Source organism: Mercenaria mercenaria, chromosome 8 (assembly GCF_021730395.1).
Source record: "Mercenaria mercenaria strain notata chromosome 8, MADL_Memer_1, whole genome shotgun sequence".
Lineage (NCBI taxonomy): Eukaryota > Metazoa > Mollusca > Bivalvia > Venerida > Veneridae > Mercenaria > Mercenaria mercenaria.
This window is the reverse complement of record NC_069368.1, coordinates 46899538-46920097: the sequence shown is the minus strand read 5'-3', so window position 1 is coordinate 46920097 and position 20560 is coordinate 46899538. Positions and strand designations below refer to the sequence as shown.

At 36.1% G+C, this 20560-nt stretch overlaps 1 protein-coding gene across 2 annotated transcripts in view; it reads left to right on the top strand.

Annotated features, from left to right (window-relative positions):
* The window catches only part of LOC123566418 (RGS domain-containing serine/threonine-protein kinase A-like), a 48435-nt gene extending 37066 nt beyond the window's left edge, over positions 1–11369 (top strand). For both annotated transcript variants that reach the window (XM_045360470.2, XM_045360471.2), the window contains 3 exons: positions 669–2444; positions 2801–2866; positions 6535–11369. In XM_045360470.2, the coding sequence (XP_045216405.2) occupies positions 669–2444; positions 2801–2866; positions 6535–6723 (2031 nt within the window). In that variant the 3' untranslated portion in view covers positions 6724–11369. The remainder of the gene's footprint in view (positions 1–668; positions 2445–2800; positions 2867–6534) is intronic.
* Positions 11370–20560: the final 9191 nt, after the last annotated feature.

Sequence of the window (20560 nt, the reverse complement as noted above, 5' to 3'; positions counted from 1 at the left end):
ACTTGTTTTTGTTTTGGGGTGTCATTACATAAAAGGTCAAGGTCACAAAACATATTGTTTTGGCCTTCATTTAAAAAACTCCATAGGATGATTCAGCCTGTGGTCAGTAGATGACCCATGTTGTTTTGGGGTCAGTAAGTCACAGTGACCCCAAGACTGAAATTGTTTCTGCTCAGTGATTATAGAACCTAGCTTTTAGCCTACTGCCTTCAAACGATGCTTGCTTACAATCAGTAGGTGACTTCTAATGTTTAAGAAATTAGTTGTCAAAGGTCTAGGTCACCGTGACCTTGAGACGGAAAATGATTTTCTCTCACTAGTATAAGAATGCTTTGGCCTGCAGTCAACAAACATCATAGGGTGATTGTCTGTGGTTATGAATGACCCCTATATCTTTGAGTTCAGTGGGTCAAAGATGTAGGCCATAGTGATCTTGATAATTAAAATGGGACTGGCCCACATATTATGGGTATAAATGTTTAATAACAGCTCCTGTCTGTGATTACACTGGATGATTCAAACATTTCATTCATGGCTTTGCGACCTTACATAATTATTGTTTTATTGTTTTTTATAGAAAATTGTAATTCATACCCTTGTCTGAACCTCATACATTCATAAGTCTGCTTCAGAAACTTAAATACTTTGATTTACTTTATATTTTGCAGGCTGTGTATGGTGGAAGGTTATCAGGAAAAAGGGAGAGAGACTTGAAAGTGAATCCTGTTTACAGTGATGTTAACAATGCAAACCAGTATTCTGATATTAATGGAAACATGAGTCCAGTACATGTGGTCACATACGAGTCTTTTCCTAGAACCAGAAAAAAGACTCTAACCTCAGAGAATGGAAAAATCCAGAATGGTGATATCGTTCAATCTGTAGGAAAAAACTGGGCAGAAAGTAATAATAATAACATTAGTCATAGTGCAGTTGTTGAAAATTTCAGAAAAGACATTGAGAAAGATAAAAATGATGCGAACCATGATAGTGAGATTGAAGCAAAGAATCTGCAGTTAAATGAAAAGTCTAATGATACTAGGGAAGATGTTCAGGTACAGTGCAAAAATTCAAATAAAGCATCAAGTGAATTGTTGAGTAACCAAAATGATTCCAGAGCAAACACTGAAGAAATTCCTCATGCGACAGAGGATGTGCATACTAAATCAGACAAAGGATTGCAAACTAAAGGTTTTCTTAAAAATTATGGTTTGCTTGGTTATAATAATGAATCCTTTGTTTTGGATGGAATAGAAGTAGTTATTGAATCAAAACAGACTGAAGACAGTGATCCAAAACATAGTCTTTCTACAGAAATCCACAACAACAACAATTCAGGAAAGAGTGAAATTCCAGGATCCAAAACTGAATCTTTAAAAAATTCAGACGCAAATCATGTAAATCCAAAAACTGTGTCTGACTCAAAAGAAATTTTGCCAGAAGTTACTGATTCAAAGGAAAATTCACAAACTGAAATATCAGTCGCTACTAGTGACTTACCAGAATCAGCGTATCAAGAAATATCTGATCTCTGTGATTTTCATGAACCAATTTCAGAAGATATATCCAAGTCTAATGGTTTAATTGTGAACACTGATGATAACTTATCAAATCTGTGTGAATCCCCACAAATATGCCATAAAGAAATTGTGACTGAAGTGCTAGTCCATAATTCAGCAGTTCTTGACACACCAACAAAGCATTACATTTCAAAATATTCTGAAAGTGATACTACTTGTCACAGTTTTGATTTAGAGAATAATCCAGTCAGTATGTCGTACCAAACAGACTCTTCTGATTGGCCAGATATGGATGTATTGGTACGGCAAAATGAAGACGAAACTTATGATCCATCGATGAATGAAATTGCTCAAACTAACGAAAGCGAAGTTGAATGTCAAGGACATGTTAGATCAATTTCTGATGTTGTGATTCAGGAAAAAGAAACAAATGAAGGTACTGACAACACAGGTAATCAGTCTAGTGATGGTAATCTTGAGGGATTTTCATTGTACAAGAAAAAACAGAATAAATCAAATTCTAGTTCAAAACCCGGTGTTGTCAGTGAGGCTGGCTCCTCAACCAGAACTCTGAAATCCATCCTTAGCAACGGCAGCTCACATTATTCCTGTACTTCAGAATGTGAACACAAAAGACAAAATTCAGACCTTGAAATCCATGAACTGAAAACAGTGAAGTTTTCTGAGGACACTGTTTTTAATGAGAACAAAAGTAATAAATATAAGAAAGAGAAGTTTGGACAAATAAACTTACGAGAGTTGTACAGAGGTAAGATCATGAATGATGCAGCTGTAGCTAAGTTGAATCCACTTTATCAACCAGAGCAGAATGATATAGAGGTAGAGGAGGAAGGTGATACAAACAATGAAAAACTCACTTACCAGCTAACACTGAAAAATGCAATGAGACTATCCAAAGGAAAGGTAGGGTGAAACTGTAAGATTGTTTCCATTTATCTTTCTTTGTTATAGCCACAGGTAAGAGATATATGTGGGCTATATTGGAGTCCCACACTCATCTGTGTGTCCTGCTGTCTGTCCATCTAAAAACATATATCAAACCATGGATTTTCAAATAACTACACATAAATGTTCAACAAGCTCTTGGTGAGCGTATTTTGTGACTATGGCACCCTTGTTGTCAGAACTAATTACATTTGCAACATAAGTCTGCAAAATGAAAAGTTAACTAACTACTTCCTATATAAAGTTTTTTTTTCACATACATACTGGAATGTATCAATAAAGTCAATACTGATGATTGTGTACTATGTTTGCAGACTAGCAGTTTGAATGGCCCATCCTATATGGAACAGTACCTGATCTTGAAAGCACATGGAATCAAGGTAGGGAACACCTAGATTTGTTGATATAAAAGCTCTCATACATCAAAACAGCAAGACTAATGTATTACTTCCATTTATTGTCAACAATGAAATGAATTATTTGATATCTGTCTTTAGGGAGTTCTGCAGTTTCAGATCAATATTGTTTCTGTAATGTTGAATTCCATTAAACACCCTATTTTTCAGGACCTCAGGATATACTAAGAAAATTTTGCGAATAAAAAGACAGAGCTGTGTGCCTGATATTTAGCTTGCTATGAAAAATGTCACAAGAGATATTGCTGTGTCATGTTTGTTTGTTTGTATGTAAGCCTATTTATAGTCACCAAGAGCGACTCCTCCAGAAGACTGTTAGTAATGTTAGTCAGAGGGTAGCGCGAGACACAGAAGACGCTCCAATTCCAGAAGCTTCCCTGGTTCTGTAGCTTGCCAGGTGTAAAGCACCCATACACTACTATTAAACTATTAAAACTACATGCAATTCTTTGCCGTACTAATACCAACTGTATAAATGACATTACTCCTTTTACTCTTGCTTTAATTTAGATAAAATTATGCCCTTTTTAAAGGTCAAGGTCATAGTGACCTCAATATTAAAAATGTTGTCCATTCTGTGAGTGAAGAGCACTTTGACCTACAAGTCATACTTCACAGGATGATTGATAGAATGGCCCCTATTGTTTTATAGGTCAAAAGTCAAAGTCCCAGAAACCTTGAGACTGAAAAGGTTTTGGCTCATTTACTAAAGAATTTCATAGGATGACTGCCTGAAATCAGAAGTATAGATGGCTTGACAACCCTGGCTAACTATAGCAATGGTCACTGTAGTTTTCCTTATATTTTCTGCATAAAATTACCTTGGCGGTGTCAAGCATCAGTGACTCCATTGCTGGAGCAGGACACGCAGTCCCTGTGAAATAATTTGTTCTTTGTGTTTACAGGCAAACTCGAGCTTATTTGTTAAGAGTTTTAGTTCCTTTGATGGTCAGAGTAGATATTGATTTCAAACTTGGCATAAACCTGTAGGTAGGTGTCACTGAGGCTATGTTCAGAATGCATGCACCAGATCAGTAGGCCTCCGGTCAAGGTCACAAAAGTTAGATCATAAAAAAATGTTATTAAGACTCTAGAGACCTTATTGTACCCCCCGACAACAAAGTTGTAAGGGGGGCTATACTGGTTTCAGGTTGTCTGTCTGTCTGTCTGTCTGTCTGTCCGTCTGGCCGTCTGTCCGTAGACGCAATCTTGTGCGCACCATCTCTCCTTATCCCCTTGACAGAATTTAATGAAACTTCACACAAGTGATCAGTACCAACAGTAGTTGTGCATGGGGCATGTTAGGTTCTTTTAGAAAAAAAATTGGCAGAGTTATGGGACTTTGTTTTTTTGTTACTATACTATATACATAGACACAATCTTGTGCACACCATCTCTCCTCATCCCCTTGACACAATTTAATGAAACTTCACACAAGTGATCAGTACCAACAGTAGTTGTGCATTGGGCATGTTAGGTTCTTTTAGAAAAATTTTTTGCAGAGTTATGGGACTTTGTTTTTTTGTTACTATACTTAATATACATAGACACAATCTTGTGTGCACCATCTCTCCTTATCCCCTTGACACAATTTAATGAAACTTCACACAAGTGATCAGTACCAACAGTAGTTGTGCATGGGGCATGTTAGGTTCTTTTAGAAAAAAAATTTGCAGAGTAATGGGACTTTGTTTTTTTGTTACTATACTATATACATAGACACAATCTTGTGCACACCATCTCTCCTCATCCCCTTGACACAACTTAATGAAACTTCACACAAGTGATCAGTATCAACAGTAGTTGTGCATGGGGCATGTTAGGTTCTTTTAGAAAAAAAAATTGCAGAGTTATGGGACTTTGTTTTTTTGTTACTATACTATAATATACATAGACACAATCTTGTGCGCACCATCTCTCCTCATCCCCTTGACACAATTTAATGAAACTTCACACAAGTGATCAGTAACAACAGTAGTTGTGCATGGGACATGTTAGGTTCTTTCAGAAAAAAAATTTGCAGAGTTATGGGACTTTGTTGTTTGTTACTATTCTATATACATAGACACAATCTTGTGGGCACCATCTCTCCTCATCCCCTTGACACAATTCAATGAAACTTCACACAAGTGATCAGTACCAACAGTAGTTGTGCATGGGGCATGTTAGGTTCTTTCAGCGACAAAAATTGCAGAGTTATGGGACTTTGTTTCTTGTTAACATACTATGTACATACAGTCTGCATGTGCAATCTTGTGCATGCCTAATCTACCAAACTCTTGCACACAATTTAATGAAACTCCACACAAGTAATCAGTACCAACTCTAGTTGTGCATGGTGCATGTTACATTCTTTTAGATAAATATTCTGCATAGTTATGGGACTTTGTTGTTTGTTACTATACTGTATACATACAGTCTATATACATACAGTCCACATAATTATGCAATCTTGTGTTTGTCAAATTGCAATGTACTGTGTCAGTGCATGCGGGGGGTACATTCATCACCTTTAGTGATAGTTCTAGTTTTCTACTTGATTATCATAAATCTTTGTTAGAATGTCTGTCTCTATAAAATAAAGAATAAGTTGAAAATTAGATTACATGAGGTAAAAAACTAGGTTACAAGGACAAGGCTTGATTTTCATAAAACTTTGTCAGAATGTTTGTCTCTTTGAATTCTAGTTTGAAATTAAAATGGGTTAACCTGAAGTAAAAAAAAATGGCCACTAAGTCAGATCGTAGAAAAACCTTGTTAACACTCTAGAGGTGACATTTTCAATTTGATCTTTGTAAAAACTTGTCAGAATGTTTGTCTTCAAGAAATATATCAGATTCGAAACTGGGTTATCTGTGATCTTTACCTAGGTCACTAGGGCAAATCTTAACAATCAATGGGGTCACATTTTCTACTTGATCTTCATGCAACTTTGTCACAATGTTTGTCTCTATGAAATCTATGTCACGTAACTATTATCTAGGTAAAAATTTAGGTCACTAGATCAAATTATAGAAAGACATTATTTACATTCAAAAGGCCACATTTTCTACCTGATCTTCATGAGACTTCATTGGAATATTTGTCTGTTTAGGTCTAGGATAAATTTGTAACTGGGTCACATAGGAAACAACTAGGTCATTAAGTAAAATCATAGAAAAACTTTGTTAACACTTCATAGGCCACTTTTTCAACTTGATCAGCATAAATCTTTGTCAGAATGTTTGTCTGTATTAAAGCTAAGTCAAGTTCAAAAGTGGGGTACCTTAGGTAATAAACTATGTCACTAGGTGAAATCATTGAAAAACTTGAATAATGTTTTACCTGATTTACATAAAATATGGTCAAAATGTCTCTATGAAAATAGGCCATCTAGGTCATCTGGGGTAAGGATTAGGTCAGATTAGCAATACAGGCCCTCTTGTTTCACTTGTCTCTTTTCATCATCACTTTACAAAACCCACCCTTGCCCGAAAAACCCGGCCGGCCGGCCACCCACTGCCAAATGAAACAACACCCCCCTGCCCTCCCAACAAACACACAAACAAAACTCTTAAAGGGTCTAAAACTTGGGTAGTATACAGACCAGCTTTTCAGGGCAGTTGTTTTAAAGAAACTAATCTATTTTGCAGAAAGATGACATAGACATCGAGAAATTGCCAGAGACCATGGAAAAACCTGTGTATGACAGACTTATACAGCGAACCTTAGCAAAAGAGCGGCGTAAATTCTGTGTAAAATGGTCCATGGTGATAATTACTGTGGCTGTTATAACAGCAGTGGCTACAACCTTAGGTGTATATTTTAAAGAAGGCTTCTGATGTCACATTGTGTTAGTCTACTGGAACTGTTTAGTGAGGCTTCCAAAGTCATTAGATGTCAGTCTACTAGAACTCTTCAGGCTTCTAAAGTCCCTTGTTCATGATACCAGTAACCTGATTATCTGTATAAATACATTGTTTATGTTTATGCAGTGTAAAAATTATACTATGAGGTAATCGTTGATGGACTTCACTCTGCTTTGCGTGTATCTGGAAGTGGTAAGGAAAATAAGCTGTACTTTCAATATTACACATGAAATTAAAGAAATAAAGCCATAAAGGGAGGTAATAAAAAATAATGGATTCCCATATAAAATTCTAGTTTGTCAGTCGGTCTTCAAACCTTTGGCAAATATGTATGAAAACAATTATTCAAAATAGGATTTAATAAGAAATTGACATATTTTGTGTTTATAAAAAAGGAAATATGGCTTCCACATTATAAATAAAGGCCTTTGACCCTTTAATTTGTATGATCTTCCTAGTTCACAGGGCTGGTACTAGGTAATATGAGGACTGATTCGATGATTAGTAAAGTATCAGTTTGATGATGAAAATTATCTCAGTTTTATACATTATATAATGGCTGGAATGAAGTTCCTGATATTGTGGCTTTCATGAACATTGAAAATGATTCATTTTGATTAACATAACAGTACTTTAGGTTTATTACATGAATCCAAGAAAATTTTAGTCTTCATTTGAGAGAATTTTGTCTTTAAGGGACAAACCCACACATTTTAGGTGAAAAATAATTTCTCCCAACTGACTTCCTAGTAGTAGTGTAGTTTAAGGTGTCAAGTTATATGACGTCAGTATGTAACAGTTATAATGTCAATATCAATTTTCATGTCAAGATTTGATGATGATTTATACCTTCAGCTTGCCTAGGTTCTACTGTAACCTAGTAGAAAATCTTTGTGAAAGAAAAAACCCGGTACACCATTTCATCACTTATATCAGTTCAACAATCTACTTCATTTTGATTGACAAATCTCAAAGAACTTGCAGCACAAATAAGGTAATGATTTTAAGTGACTGGTACATGTAAAATGTAATTACAGCTAACTTTTTCTCCACATTTACTAGAAACTGCCTATAATATTGTATGAGCCACTCAATGCTTTGCTTAATGCATCTCAAATTAAAGTTCTAATTTCAAAGCTGGTATGCTTTTGACCTACAACCAAGATATAGAAAACATTATCATCCACTTGCCTACAAAGAAGAAGAAGATTATTATCCACTCAACTGAGATAATGTGACAAGATTTATTTCTTGACAACTAATGTATTTCTTACAGAAAATTGACTTTTCATTCATGTCCACTGATGCAGTGATCGAGGTAATTATTAGGTCTTAAATCCTTGTCAGATATCTATATCAGTTAAATAAAAGACAAAGTTATTCTGTGTTATTTGTGAAAATGCATTATCTGTATGTAAGATGTTATCAGAGTTTTCCATATATATTTGTGAACTTTAGATCATGACTTTTTTTTTCATCTAAATGATGTTTACAAACTGCTGAACTGACAGAAACATACAAAACCTAATTTTGTTATCATCATCAAACTGATACTGGAACCTGGTTGTCCAGATATTCCTAGTGTTACCTGGTATAGCCTCTGTAGAGAGTACCTTCTCAGACTAGTTCAGATAACTGCATGGTGTGCATGTATTTTAAATAACTGGAATTAACAAAATAGTTGAGAAGTTTAGCAGATAAATAAGTAAGACATTCAATCTTGTTTTCTGTGCTTTGATCATAATTATGTCTGTTCTTTTCAACTTTAATAGAAAATATATAGATTACAATTGTTTTTATAAAAATACTATGAAAATATGCCAGACAATGAGTGCTTAGCACATAGTTTTGTTAGAGCTAGAAAAGTTGTTGATATTAAAGTTTGTTTAAAATTTGAGCTGCGCCATGAGAAAACCAACATAGTTCATTTGCGACCAGCATGGATCCAGACCAGCCTGTGCATCTGCGCAGTCTGGTCAGGATCCATGCTGTTTGCTTTCAAAGCCTATTGCAATTAGAGAAACCGTTAGCGAATAGCATGGATCCTGACCAGACTGCGCAGATGCACAGGCTGGTCTGAATCCATGCTGGTTGCAAACGCACTATGTTGATTTTCTCATGGCATGGCTCATTTGTTGTTTTATTTGTATTTGTTATTAAGTTTAACAATATTGATTTTAGTTTTTTTTATTTAAATTTTAATGTAAGAATATTTAAGTATCCACTTTTAACCAAAGCTTCTAAGAATATTGGTTGGAATCTTGTTCTGTTGTTATTTCTATGTGATAGGGGAACAACTTTATGTGTGTTTTCAGGGATATATTATATTTTCTTAGAGTACATTTATCTTAAAGGTATTTGTTGTACATGTCACAGAACAATAATTATTGTCATTACATAAAAAATTGCAAAAGAAAGATTAACATTTGAGAAACTAATGTTTTAATAGCTTGTCTTTACTAGTGAAAAATGAGTGTTTAGTGATATACAAAAATATTGAATGGTTTTGCTGCATGCAGTATGCATAGGTTTGATTTTTAGGTCACCTTGGCACATTTACCTAAACACAAAGTACTCAAGGTGAGCTGTTGTGATAACCTTTAGTCTATTGTGGTCCAGTGGCATGTGCCATCATCATCATTTGTACTGTTAACACACTAGAGATCACTGTTTTAACCCAGTTTTATGAAGCTTGTTAAGAATACTTGCCTCACTAAAACCTTGGAGGAGTTCAATACTTGGGCGTCTGAGTCAATTGGTCAAATGATAGAAAAATCAGATCTTCAATAATCTAGATGCCATGTAATGAAAAAGGTTATGAAATCTAGGTCAAGTTATAATTAATACAATTGTAGTGGGCGGGGGAGGGGGGAAGCATATGTTTTGCACTACCCCTCTCCCCTCACACATACAACCTTTGACCCCAAAAAGCTGATCTTACTCAGAAATAACAGTAGGCAAAAAATCCTGAGAGAGCATTTAGATGCATCTATGAGGATTTGATGTAATATATATTGTCATATTTCAGGAAGAATGCTGTTTGTTTGGAGGGGGCGGGGCGCAGTTGTTAAATTTTCATCTGGGTAGCTCTAGCTGGGCAGCCCAAACTTGCCCCGCAACTTTAGAGATTGTACTTAGGCCAGTGAGTTTTAAAATGTGTCACCTGGAATCAAAAACTATCAGTAGAGAAAAATTTTCTACTTGATTTGTATGAAACCTAATCATGATGTCTTCCAGATCTGAACCTGGGTCATCTCAGGACATTAGGTCAAAAATTAGAAAAAAATTGTTTTCACTCCAAAGGTCATGTAATTATTATGTCTCCCCACCTCTGGGGGAGACATATTGTTTTTGTCTGTCCGTCCATACGTCACACTTCATTTCCGAGCAATAACTGGAGAACTATTTAACCTAGAACCTTCAAACTTCATAGGTTGGTAGGGCTTATGGAGGAGACAACCCCTATGTTTTTGGGGTCACTCCGTCAAAGGTCAAGGTTACAGGGGCTTGAACATGGAAAACCATTTGAGAACCACTTGACCCAGAATGTTGAAACTTAATAGGATGATTGGTCATGCAGAGTAGATGACCCCTATCGATTTTGGGGTCACTCTGTTAAAGGTCAAGGTCACAGGGGCCTGAACATCGAAAACTGTTTCCAATCAATAACTTGAGAACCTCTCGACCCAGAGTGTTGAAACTTCATAGGATAATTGAACATGCAGAGTAGATGACCCATATCGATTTTGGGGTCACTCTGTTAAAGGTCAAGGTCACAGGAGCCTGAACATGGAAAACAATTTCTGATCAATAACTTGAGAACCACTTGACCCAGAATGTTGAAACTTCATAGGATGATTGAACATGCAGAGTAGATGACCCCTATTGATTTTTGGGTCAGTCTATTAAAGGTCAAGGTCACAGGGGCCTGGTCATGTAAAATCATTTCCGGAAAGTAACTTCAGAACCACTTGACCTAGAATGTTGAAACTTAATAGGATGATTGGACCTGCAGAGTAGATTGACCCCTATTTATTTTGGGGTCACTTGATCAAAGGTCAAGGTCACAGGAGCCTGAACAGTGACTTGAGAACCACTAGGCCAAGAGTGTTGAAACTTAGCGGGATGACTGGACATGCCAAGTAGATGATCCCTATTGCAGCCAACTATCAGTGTCTCTTTGACTTTCGCTCCTGACCCCTATTGACTTCTTGCCTATAGGACTTTGCATTGGGGGAGACAGGCGCTTTTTTACAAAAGCAATTTCTAGTTTTCTATCTGATCTTCATGGAACCTGGTGAGAATGCTTGTCTTCATTAAGTATATGATAAGATAGAAACTGGGTCATCATGGGTCAAAAAACTAGGTCACTTGGTCAAATCATAGCAAATCCATTTTTAACACTTTAGAGTTCACATTTTCTACCTTATGTGTTTAAACCTAATGATTTATGAAATCCATAGAAGTTTGAAACTGGATCATCATGACATATATTCAAGGTCAAACAGTCAAAATCAGATGAGTGTCTTAGGGCCATTATGACCTTCTTGTTGATTAGTCGCAATTGCATATATTACTATTTTAAACCATTAGTGATTTCTTATTCTATTTTTGCTTAGTATAAACTTTCGTAACATTCTAGTGTGTCCATCCCCAGACACTCAACTAAGTTGTATAGATCTAGTGTGCTTTTACCAAAAATAATCAGTAGTTTTCTCTTCTTTTTTTTTTTAAATTTAATCTACTCGTACCCTATGTGTAATGTTAAAGCTATGCTTTTCTTGCCTTTAGTTTTTTGCTCTCATAAGCAGTAGAAGCTTTTATTGTTGATATCCCGTCTGTTGCATGTGAAAATACTTACCCATATACTTTTAATAATTCAATTTTATCTGATGTTGAGTTTTTAACTCACCTGAACACAAAGTGCTCAAGGTGAGCGTTTGTAGTACCTCTGTGTCCATCGTCGTAGGTCCATAATTTTACCGTCAACATTCAACAGTTTAGGCCAAATTTTTATGACACTTTTTTCTGCCTCATTAAAATCTATAACAAGTTAGATACTGGTGATCTAGAGTCAAAAACTAGGGATGCGAGTTTGAATTCTTCATGTGAGGAAGCCATCCAGCTGGCTTACGGAAGGTCTGTGGTTCTTCCCATACACATGTGCCCATCTGTGATGAAATAATGTATGGAAGGGCATCTGGAGTCTTCCTCAACCATCAAAGCTGAAAAGTGGCCATATGACCTACCCCCTGTGTACTTTTGTCGGTACAACATTAAACCCAACAATAACAAAAACTAGGCTAAAGTTTTGGTTGCAGCTAACTATCAAACTAAATCTCAGATTGAAACTACTTCTCATCTTGGTTGAAACTAAATTAAATTTAATATAGACATAGTTTTACTAAGAAAATTTATTTAAGTTTTGTATGCAAAATGAAGATTTAGTTTGTAAAAATTGTAATAAAATAAGTAGGTTATGCAAGTTTTGCCAAGCTATTGCCCTTGTTTGACTTTGAAGTTTTTCAAACAGTTTAGCACCTTGTCTTATGGACTGCTATTTTTTGTAATTTTTAGTTGCTTTTTCATGTTGATATCAATATAATGTTCTTTCAATTTTTTATTATATAATAAATAGTTTGTTTATTTATTTTGTTAATTATGTAATATACATATATATTTTTTGGTTAACATACATGAAAAGAAGTAACTATCTTAATTATTCTGAAAGATTATCGGAGGATAAGGGTTTCAAGTTCTGAAAATATATGTAAAAATCAGTTTGTAGCAATTAACAGAAAATGTTCAGGTACTGAATTTCTGTAAGTGATTTCTTATTTCACAATGTACACTGAATATCCACAAATTCATGTCTCCACAAACTATCCATTTTTGGAAAAACCATGAAAATTCCATGACCACGAAATTAAATGATTTCACAGTATATTGATATATACTGTAAAATCATTTAATTTCTTGTGTAAGAAATTTCTTGGTTTTGGTCAAAACAGCAATTTCATGGGGATCTGAATTCGTGGATTTCAACTTTTGAACATAAAATGAATGGGAATTTTACTTTTTCGTTGGGATTAAATTGCGTTGATTGACTCAACCACGGAATCCACAAAATTAGTACCCCACGAATATTAATGATTTCACAGTATGCAACTTCAGATTAAGTTGTCTTTAAACATTTAAAGACACTTTAGATATGTGAATTAGAATGGTGATGTGCTGAGATATACATAATCTCAAGTTTACAAATAACGATTATCAATCAACTGTCTGTGGAGAGTACATTAAAAGTTCATTATTCTTGACTGATGCCTTTGCATTCGAAAATCAATTTGTTTACATATTGTTAAAGAAATCAATGAAGCATTTAAACTATTTGTTAACGTTTGTCAATGTTTATCATTAAATGTGAAATAAATTATAGCTATTAAAGTGTTTTTATTGTTATTTTGTCATAAATGAAATGTTAGATAATTATCAGTCTACAAGTTAGGGAAACATCCTGGCCATTCTTAACATTGTTTTGTTTCGCCCACATTGTTAGATGATTCTGTCTTAATGACTCAATCAAACCCAGTCTGCTATTGTTTGCTTGATTTTTATGCATTCAAAGGCTCTTTTCACAGATTCATTCACGGTTTTGGTTAACCGTTGTTAGATCATTTTTTTTCTCAGATCAATAACTATAGGGAACTCTTGGGCCTACAGTGGTCTAATTCAGTAACATTGGTGCGTATGGTCAGTAGGTGACAATTTTTGTCTTGGGGCCAAGACACAGTAACTGTTTAATTAAAAAGATTTCTGCTATAAACGAAAGAAGTTGTTAAGCTTCATAGAGTGATACAAGCATTATTTCAGGCAGGTACCGGAGTTCATATGAGTGCTGGTGTTGGCTTCCTCATACTACAGCCAGAGCAGAGCTTGAACCAGTAAATGATAGAGGCAAGTGTATTGAAGTATGTAAATTTCGGCATGGACTTAAGTAAAGCCATTTGAACAATCATGAAAGAGGTTTATGCATTGATGTTACAGACCAAGTTTGGTAAAGATCCATTAATGAATTGTTGAGAAGATAATGCTGAAGTTCTTTCTTTTTTTAACCTGTTTAAAGGTTAGTGGAACCTTTTGATAAACTTAAGGATAGTCCATTGATACATGCTACAGACCAAGTTTGGTAAACATCTATGAGAAGTTAGTAAACTTTAGAAGGGTTACAGTCATGATACAATCATCAATTTTTGTGGGGAACTAATTTTCATGGAATTCTTGGTTGCATCACTCCGCAAAATGAAATTCCAACAAACCAAATCAAGAACTATCGGTAAAACTGATGGATACTCCCTGAAATATGATTATTGAATGTTTAAAGAACGAAAGTGGAATTCACTGAGCACATATACATGCAGTTCACTAATGCTGAATATCTCTGAAAAATCATCCCACCAGAACCTGAAGACAATATGCCCACCACCTCTTGGGAGTGAAGCTTCCTATCAAATTTAGCTAAATTCCAACCAGTGTTTGCTGAGAAATACTCTGGACACAGATGCTACAGGCAAAGTAATGTAATGGGTAATCAAGCAATTCAAGAGAATATTTTTATTTTTTATTTTTTTTTTAGTTCTGGCAACCCCTATATGGGCTAAGCAAAACCATTTGAACAAGGCAGTCCGAAAGACAGCTAAATCCCCCGCCACTGTTACGGATAGTGGAAGGGTAAACCTTTGACCTTGAGCTGTGACCTTGAACTGACTTGGCTGACTCATGAATTCTGCACATCGTCTTGATGAGGTGATCATTTGACCCAAGTTTCATGAAAATCCTTAAAGGGGTTTAGGAGATACAGAGCAGACACAAAATGGAAGGCTCAAACCTTTGACCCTAAGTTGTGACCTTGACCTTGAGCTGGCATGGCTGACTCATGAGTTCTGCACATCGTCTTGATGAGGTGATCATTTGACCCAAGTTTTATAAAATTCCTTCAAGGGGTTTAGGAGATATAGAGCGGACACAAAATGGAACGCTAAAACCTTTGACCTCGAGTTGTGACCTTGACCTTGAGCCAACACTGCTGACTCATGAGTTCTGCATATCGTCTTGATGAGGTGATCATTTGACCCAAGCTTTATAAAATTCCTTCAAGGGGTTTGACCTCGAGTTTTGACCTTGACCATGAGCTGACATGGCTGATTGAGTTCTGCACATCGTCTTGATGAGGTGATCATTTGACCAAAGTTTCATGAAAATCCTTCTAGGGGTTTAGGAAATATGGTGCGGACACAAAAGTTTTACGGAAGGATGGAGACCATTCCTATACCACCGCCCCCCACCCCAACTCCCCAACACGCGTGGCGGGGGATTAATAAAATTGAAAGAAGACCATACAAGGATGCTACTGACCAAGTTTGGTGAAGATCTATCAAATGGACTTTTTTTTATCTATTTTTAACCCTGGTGGCACTTAAAATGGCCAACCAGAATCATTTCAGTAAATTTGAGAGAGGGTCATACAAGGATGCTACAAACCAAGTTTGGTGAAGCTCCATCAATTAGTTTTCAAGAAGTCATTTGAATGTCTTCTTTTTTTGACACTAGCAGTCTCTAAAAGGGGCCAGCTGGAACCTTTGAAAAACATTTTAAGGGAGGTTTGTCTATAAAAGTACGCTACAGGCCATATTTGGTGAAGATCCATCTAGCGTTTCATGAAAAGAAGTCAAAGTTTTTTCTACCTTAAGCTTGGGATCATACAAACCAAATTTGATGTTATTCTGATGACTGATTTTAGAGGGAATATGAAGTTTAAGTAAAAATGTTGACGTGAGAAGAAAAAATACGCTGGAATATCCTCCTATACTAATAGCTCATCCTGGACAAAAGTAAGCTAAAGTGTTGATTTTCTGCAACAAAGAACTTGCTTCTTGAAATTTTACTAACCAACACCTTTGCAGTTGCTGATAAATTGGCTCAAAACATTAGTAGAAAGAAGATTCACTTTAACAAACTTGTTGAAAATAAAAATAATAGCCCTTTACTTGTGCAGAAAATAATTACCCTAAAAGAATCTGCTCTTACTTTGTACATCATGATATAAATTGGAGATTCTTCTCAGGATTGTGACAAACTTATGATAGATGAGAATGTGTACATCATGCATCAGGTTTGTTGAAATTTTCCTTGCATAAAACATATCTATATTTTTGTCAGTTTTCCAAGGAATCTTGGGGGCCTCCGTGGCCGAGTGGTTAAGGTCGCTGACTTGAAATCACTTGCCCCTCATCGAATTCTTCATGTGAGGAAGCCATCAAGCTGCCTTAAGGAAGGTCGGTAGTTCTACCCAGGTGCCCGCTCGTGATGAAATAATGCACGGAGGGGCACCTGGGGTCTTCCTCCACCATCAAAGCTGGAAAGTCGCCTGAAATGTGTCGGTGCGACGTTAAACCAAACCAAAAAAAAAAAAAGGAATCTTGACAAAATACATAGCAATTTAAAAATGCTGTCATTCTGTATTAAAGGGTTTTAGTCCACATTTCTGCCTAAATTTTTACCACATACAAGCATGTGGGCCACAATTATAAACTGACCTAGCTGATTAAGAAATTAATTAAAATATTTATTTTCACATTTAATCATTAAAATCAATAGCAAAAGTTTGAATTAATAACCCTGAATAATATAATCTAATACTATATGTGGACTGGAACAAAGCCTTACAAACAAAATATCCATTAACTAAAATTTAACAGTATAATTTATACAATATAAGGCAATGACGTAAAAGCGAGTTATTTAAGGCTTACATTTACGTTGTCAATAAAACAGTAACAAGAGGACCATGATGGTCCTGAATCGCTCACCTGTTCCCACATGACCCAGTTTTGAACTGAGTATGACGTTGTTTTTTCTATTATCTGACATAGTGACCTAGTTTTTGAGCTCATGTGACCCAGTTTTGAACCTGACCTAGATATCATCAAGATAAAAATTCTGACCAATTTTCATGAAGATCCATTGAAAAATATGGCCTCTAGAGAGGTCACAAGGTTTTTTATTATTTGACCTACTGACCTAGTTTTTGATGGCACGTGACCCAGTTTCGAATTTGATCTAGATATCATCAAGGTGAACATTCTGACCAATTTTCATGAAAATCCATTCAAAAGTATGGTCTCTAGAGAGGTCACAAGGTTTTTCTATTTTTAGACCTACTGACCTAGTTTTTGACCGCAGTTGACCCAGTTTCAAACTTGACCTAGATATCATCAAGATAAACATTTAGACCAACTTTCATACAGATCCCATGAAAAATATGGCCTCTAGATAGGTCACAAAGTTTTTTTATTATTTGACCTACTGAACTAGTTATTGACCATACGTGACCCAGTTTCAAACTTGACCTAGATATCATCAAGGTGAACATTCTGACCAATTTTCATGAAGATCCATTTGAAAGTATGGCCTCTAGAGAGGTCACAAGGTTTTTCTATTTTTAGACCTACTGACCTAGTTTTTGACCACATTTGACCCAGTTTTGAATCTGACCTAGATATCATCAAGATGAACATTCAGACCAAAATTCATACAGATCCCATGAAAAATACAGCCTCTAGAGAGGTCACAAGGTTTTTTTATTATTTGACCTACTGACCTAGTTATTGACCGCACTTGTCCCAGTTTCGAACTTGACCTAGATATCATCAAGGTGAACATTCTGACCAATTTTCATGAAGATCCATTCAAACGTATGGCCTCTAGAGAGGTCACAAGGTTTTTCTATTTTTAGACCTACTGACCTAGTTTTTGACCGCACGTGACCCAGTTTCAAACTTGACCTAGATATCATCAAGATGAACATTCAGACCAACTTTCATACAGATCCCATGAAAAATATGGCCTCTAGAGAGGTCACAAGGTTTTTCTATTATTTGACCTACTGACCTAGTTTTTGAAGGCACGTGACCCAGTTTTGAACTTGACCTAGATATCATCAAGGTGAACATCCTGACCAATTTTCATGAAGATCTTGTGAAAAATATGGCCTCTAGAGTGGTCACAAGGTTTTTCTATTTTTAGACCTACTGACCTAGTTTTTGACCGCACGTGACCCAGTTTCGAACTTGACCTAGATATCATCAAGGTGAACATTCTGACCAATTTTCATAAAGACCCAATGAAAAATGTGACCTCTAGAGTGGTCACAAGCAAAAGTTTACGGACGGACGGACTGACGCACGGATGGACGACGGACGCTGCGCGATCACAAAAGCTCACCTTGTCACTTTGTGACAGGTGAGCTAAAAATGTAGCAACATAATTGTATTATGAATTAAAGAGTCATAACTCTGGGATAATTTACACAATCTATGATCTGTACATCAAATGAGGCTTCTGTGTTATGGTGCATTTGACTAATTCTAGGGTATTAACTGTAGTGTTCTTTAAACAATCTTGCCCCAACATAAAATTTACCCAAGACAATATAAGTACATATATATTTGACATAAATTTTGCAACAACTACTTAAGAAATGCGGCTTAAAAATTTATAATGTGTTTACAAAGTGAAAGTTTGTTATTTTTTATTTATATACTGATGTTTTAAAGACCACCAACAGAGTTAAGTTCCAATTTTGTTTTATCCTTTTAACATCGTAACATTGTACATTTTTAGCCCACCATCATCAGATGGTGGGCTATTCAAATCACTCTGCGTCCGTGTTCCGTCGTCCTTCCGTCCGTTAACAATTTCTCGTTATCACATCTCCTCAGAAACTACCAGGGGGATTTTGACCAAACTTTGTCAGAATGATGTATTGGTACCCTAGTTGTGTCCCCCTGAAAATCAGACTGGTTCAACAATTTTTGAGTGAGTTATGGCCCTTTGTTTATTTTTATAATTTACATAGATTTATATAGGGAAAAACTTTAAAAATCTTCTTGTTCAAAACAACAGGGCCTAGGGCTTTGATATTTGGTATGAAGCATCATCTAGTGGTCCTCTACCAAGATTGTTCAGATTATTTCCCTGGGGTCAAGTATGGCCCCGCCCCGGGGATCACATGGTTTACATAGACTTATATAGGGAAAAACTTGGCTTGAAAATCGTCTTGTCCAAATCACAAAGCCTAGGGCTTTGATATTTGTAATGAAGCATCATCTAGTGGTTCTCTACCAAGTTTATTCAAATTATCCCCCTAGGGTCAAATATGGCCCCGCCCCAGGGGTCACATTGTTTATATAGACTTTTATAGGGAAAAAAATTGAAAAACCTTTTGTCCAAAACCACAGGGCTTAGGGCTTTGATATTTTGTATGTGACATCATCTAGTGGTTCTCTACTAAGATTATTGAAATTATTCCCCTAGGGTCAAATATGGCCCCGCCCTGGGGGTCACATGGTTCATATAGACTTATATAGGGAAAAGCTTTTAAAATCTTCTTGTCAATAACCTACAACATTCAAATTTGGACCACATGTATGGTTTTGAGTGGCAAGATGAACCTTGAGTTGACCTTGATTTTGACCTAGTGACCTACTTTCACATTTCTGTAGCTACAGCTTTCAAATTTGGACTACATGCATAGTTTTGTGCACTGAAAAAAACTTTGACCTTGACATTCTACTTTCACATTTTTGAAGGTACAGGCTTCAAATTTGGACCACATGCATAGTTTCGTGTTCCGAAATGAAATTTGACCTTGACTTTGACCTAGTGACCTACTTTCACATTTCTCAAGCTACAGCCTTCAAATTTGGACCCCATGCATAGTTTTGTGTACCGAAACACACTTTGACCTTTACATTGACCTAGTGACCTACTTTCACATTTTTGAAGGTACAGGCTTCAAATTTGGACCACATGCATAGTTCTGTGTTCCGAAATAAAATTTGACCTTGATTTTGACCTAGTTACCTACTTTCACATTTCTCAAGCTACTGCCTTCAAATTTGGACCACTTGCATAGTTTTGTGTACCGAAATGAACTTTGACCTTAAGATTGACCTAGTGACCTACTTTCACATTTCTGTAGCTACAGGCTTCAAATTTAGACCACATGCATAGGATTGTGTACCGAAACAAACTTTGACCTTGACATTGACCTAATGACCTACTTTCACATTTTTGAAGGTACAGGCTTCAAATTTGGATCACATGCATAGATTTGTGTTTTGAAGTGAAATTTGACCTTGATTTTGACCTAGTGACCTACTTTCACATTTCTCAAGCTACAGCCTTCAAATTTGGACCACTTGCATAGTTTTGTGTACCGAAATAAACTTTGACCTTAAGACTGACCTAGTGACCTACTTTCGAATTTCTCAAACTAAAGCCTTCAAACTTGATGCACATGCATAGTTTTGTGTACAAAGAACTTTGTCCTTGAAATTGATCTAGTGACCTACTTTCACATTTCTCAAGCTACAGCTTTCAAATTTGGACCACATGCACAGTGTTGTGTACAGAAATGAAAATTTGACCTTGAGCTAGTCAATAAGTCTTGAAATTTGGAACACTCAAAAATGGCACATTGGTGGGCGCCAAGATCACTCTGTGATCTCTTGTTCCTAAAATGATGTTGTATGAATCAAGCAATAAACAATACCGAACAGTGAGGAACTATCAAGGTATCATACCAAACAGTGGGGAACTATCAAGGTATCTGATTTTTATCCAATGTAACAGGACAGTTACCCCCCTAAAAATCTACCCCAACCCCTCTGAAAAACTAGGAAATTCCTGCCTTGCCCCCAACCACACCCTGAAAATATTACTCTACTACTTTTTGTTGAGCCCACTT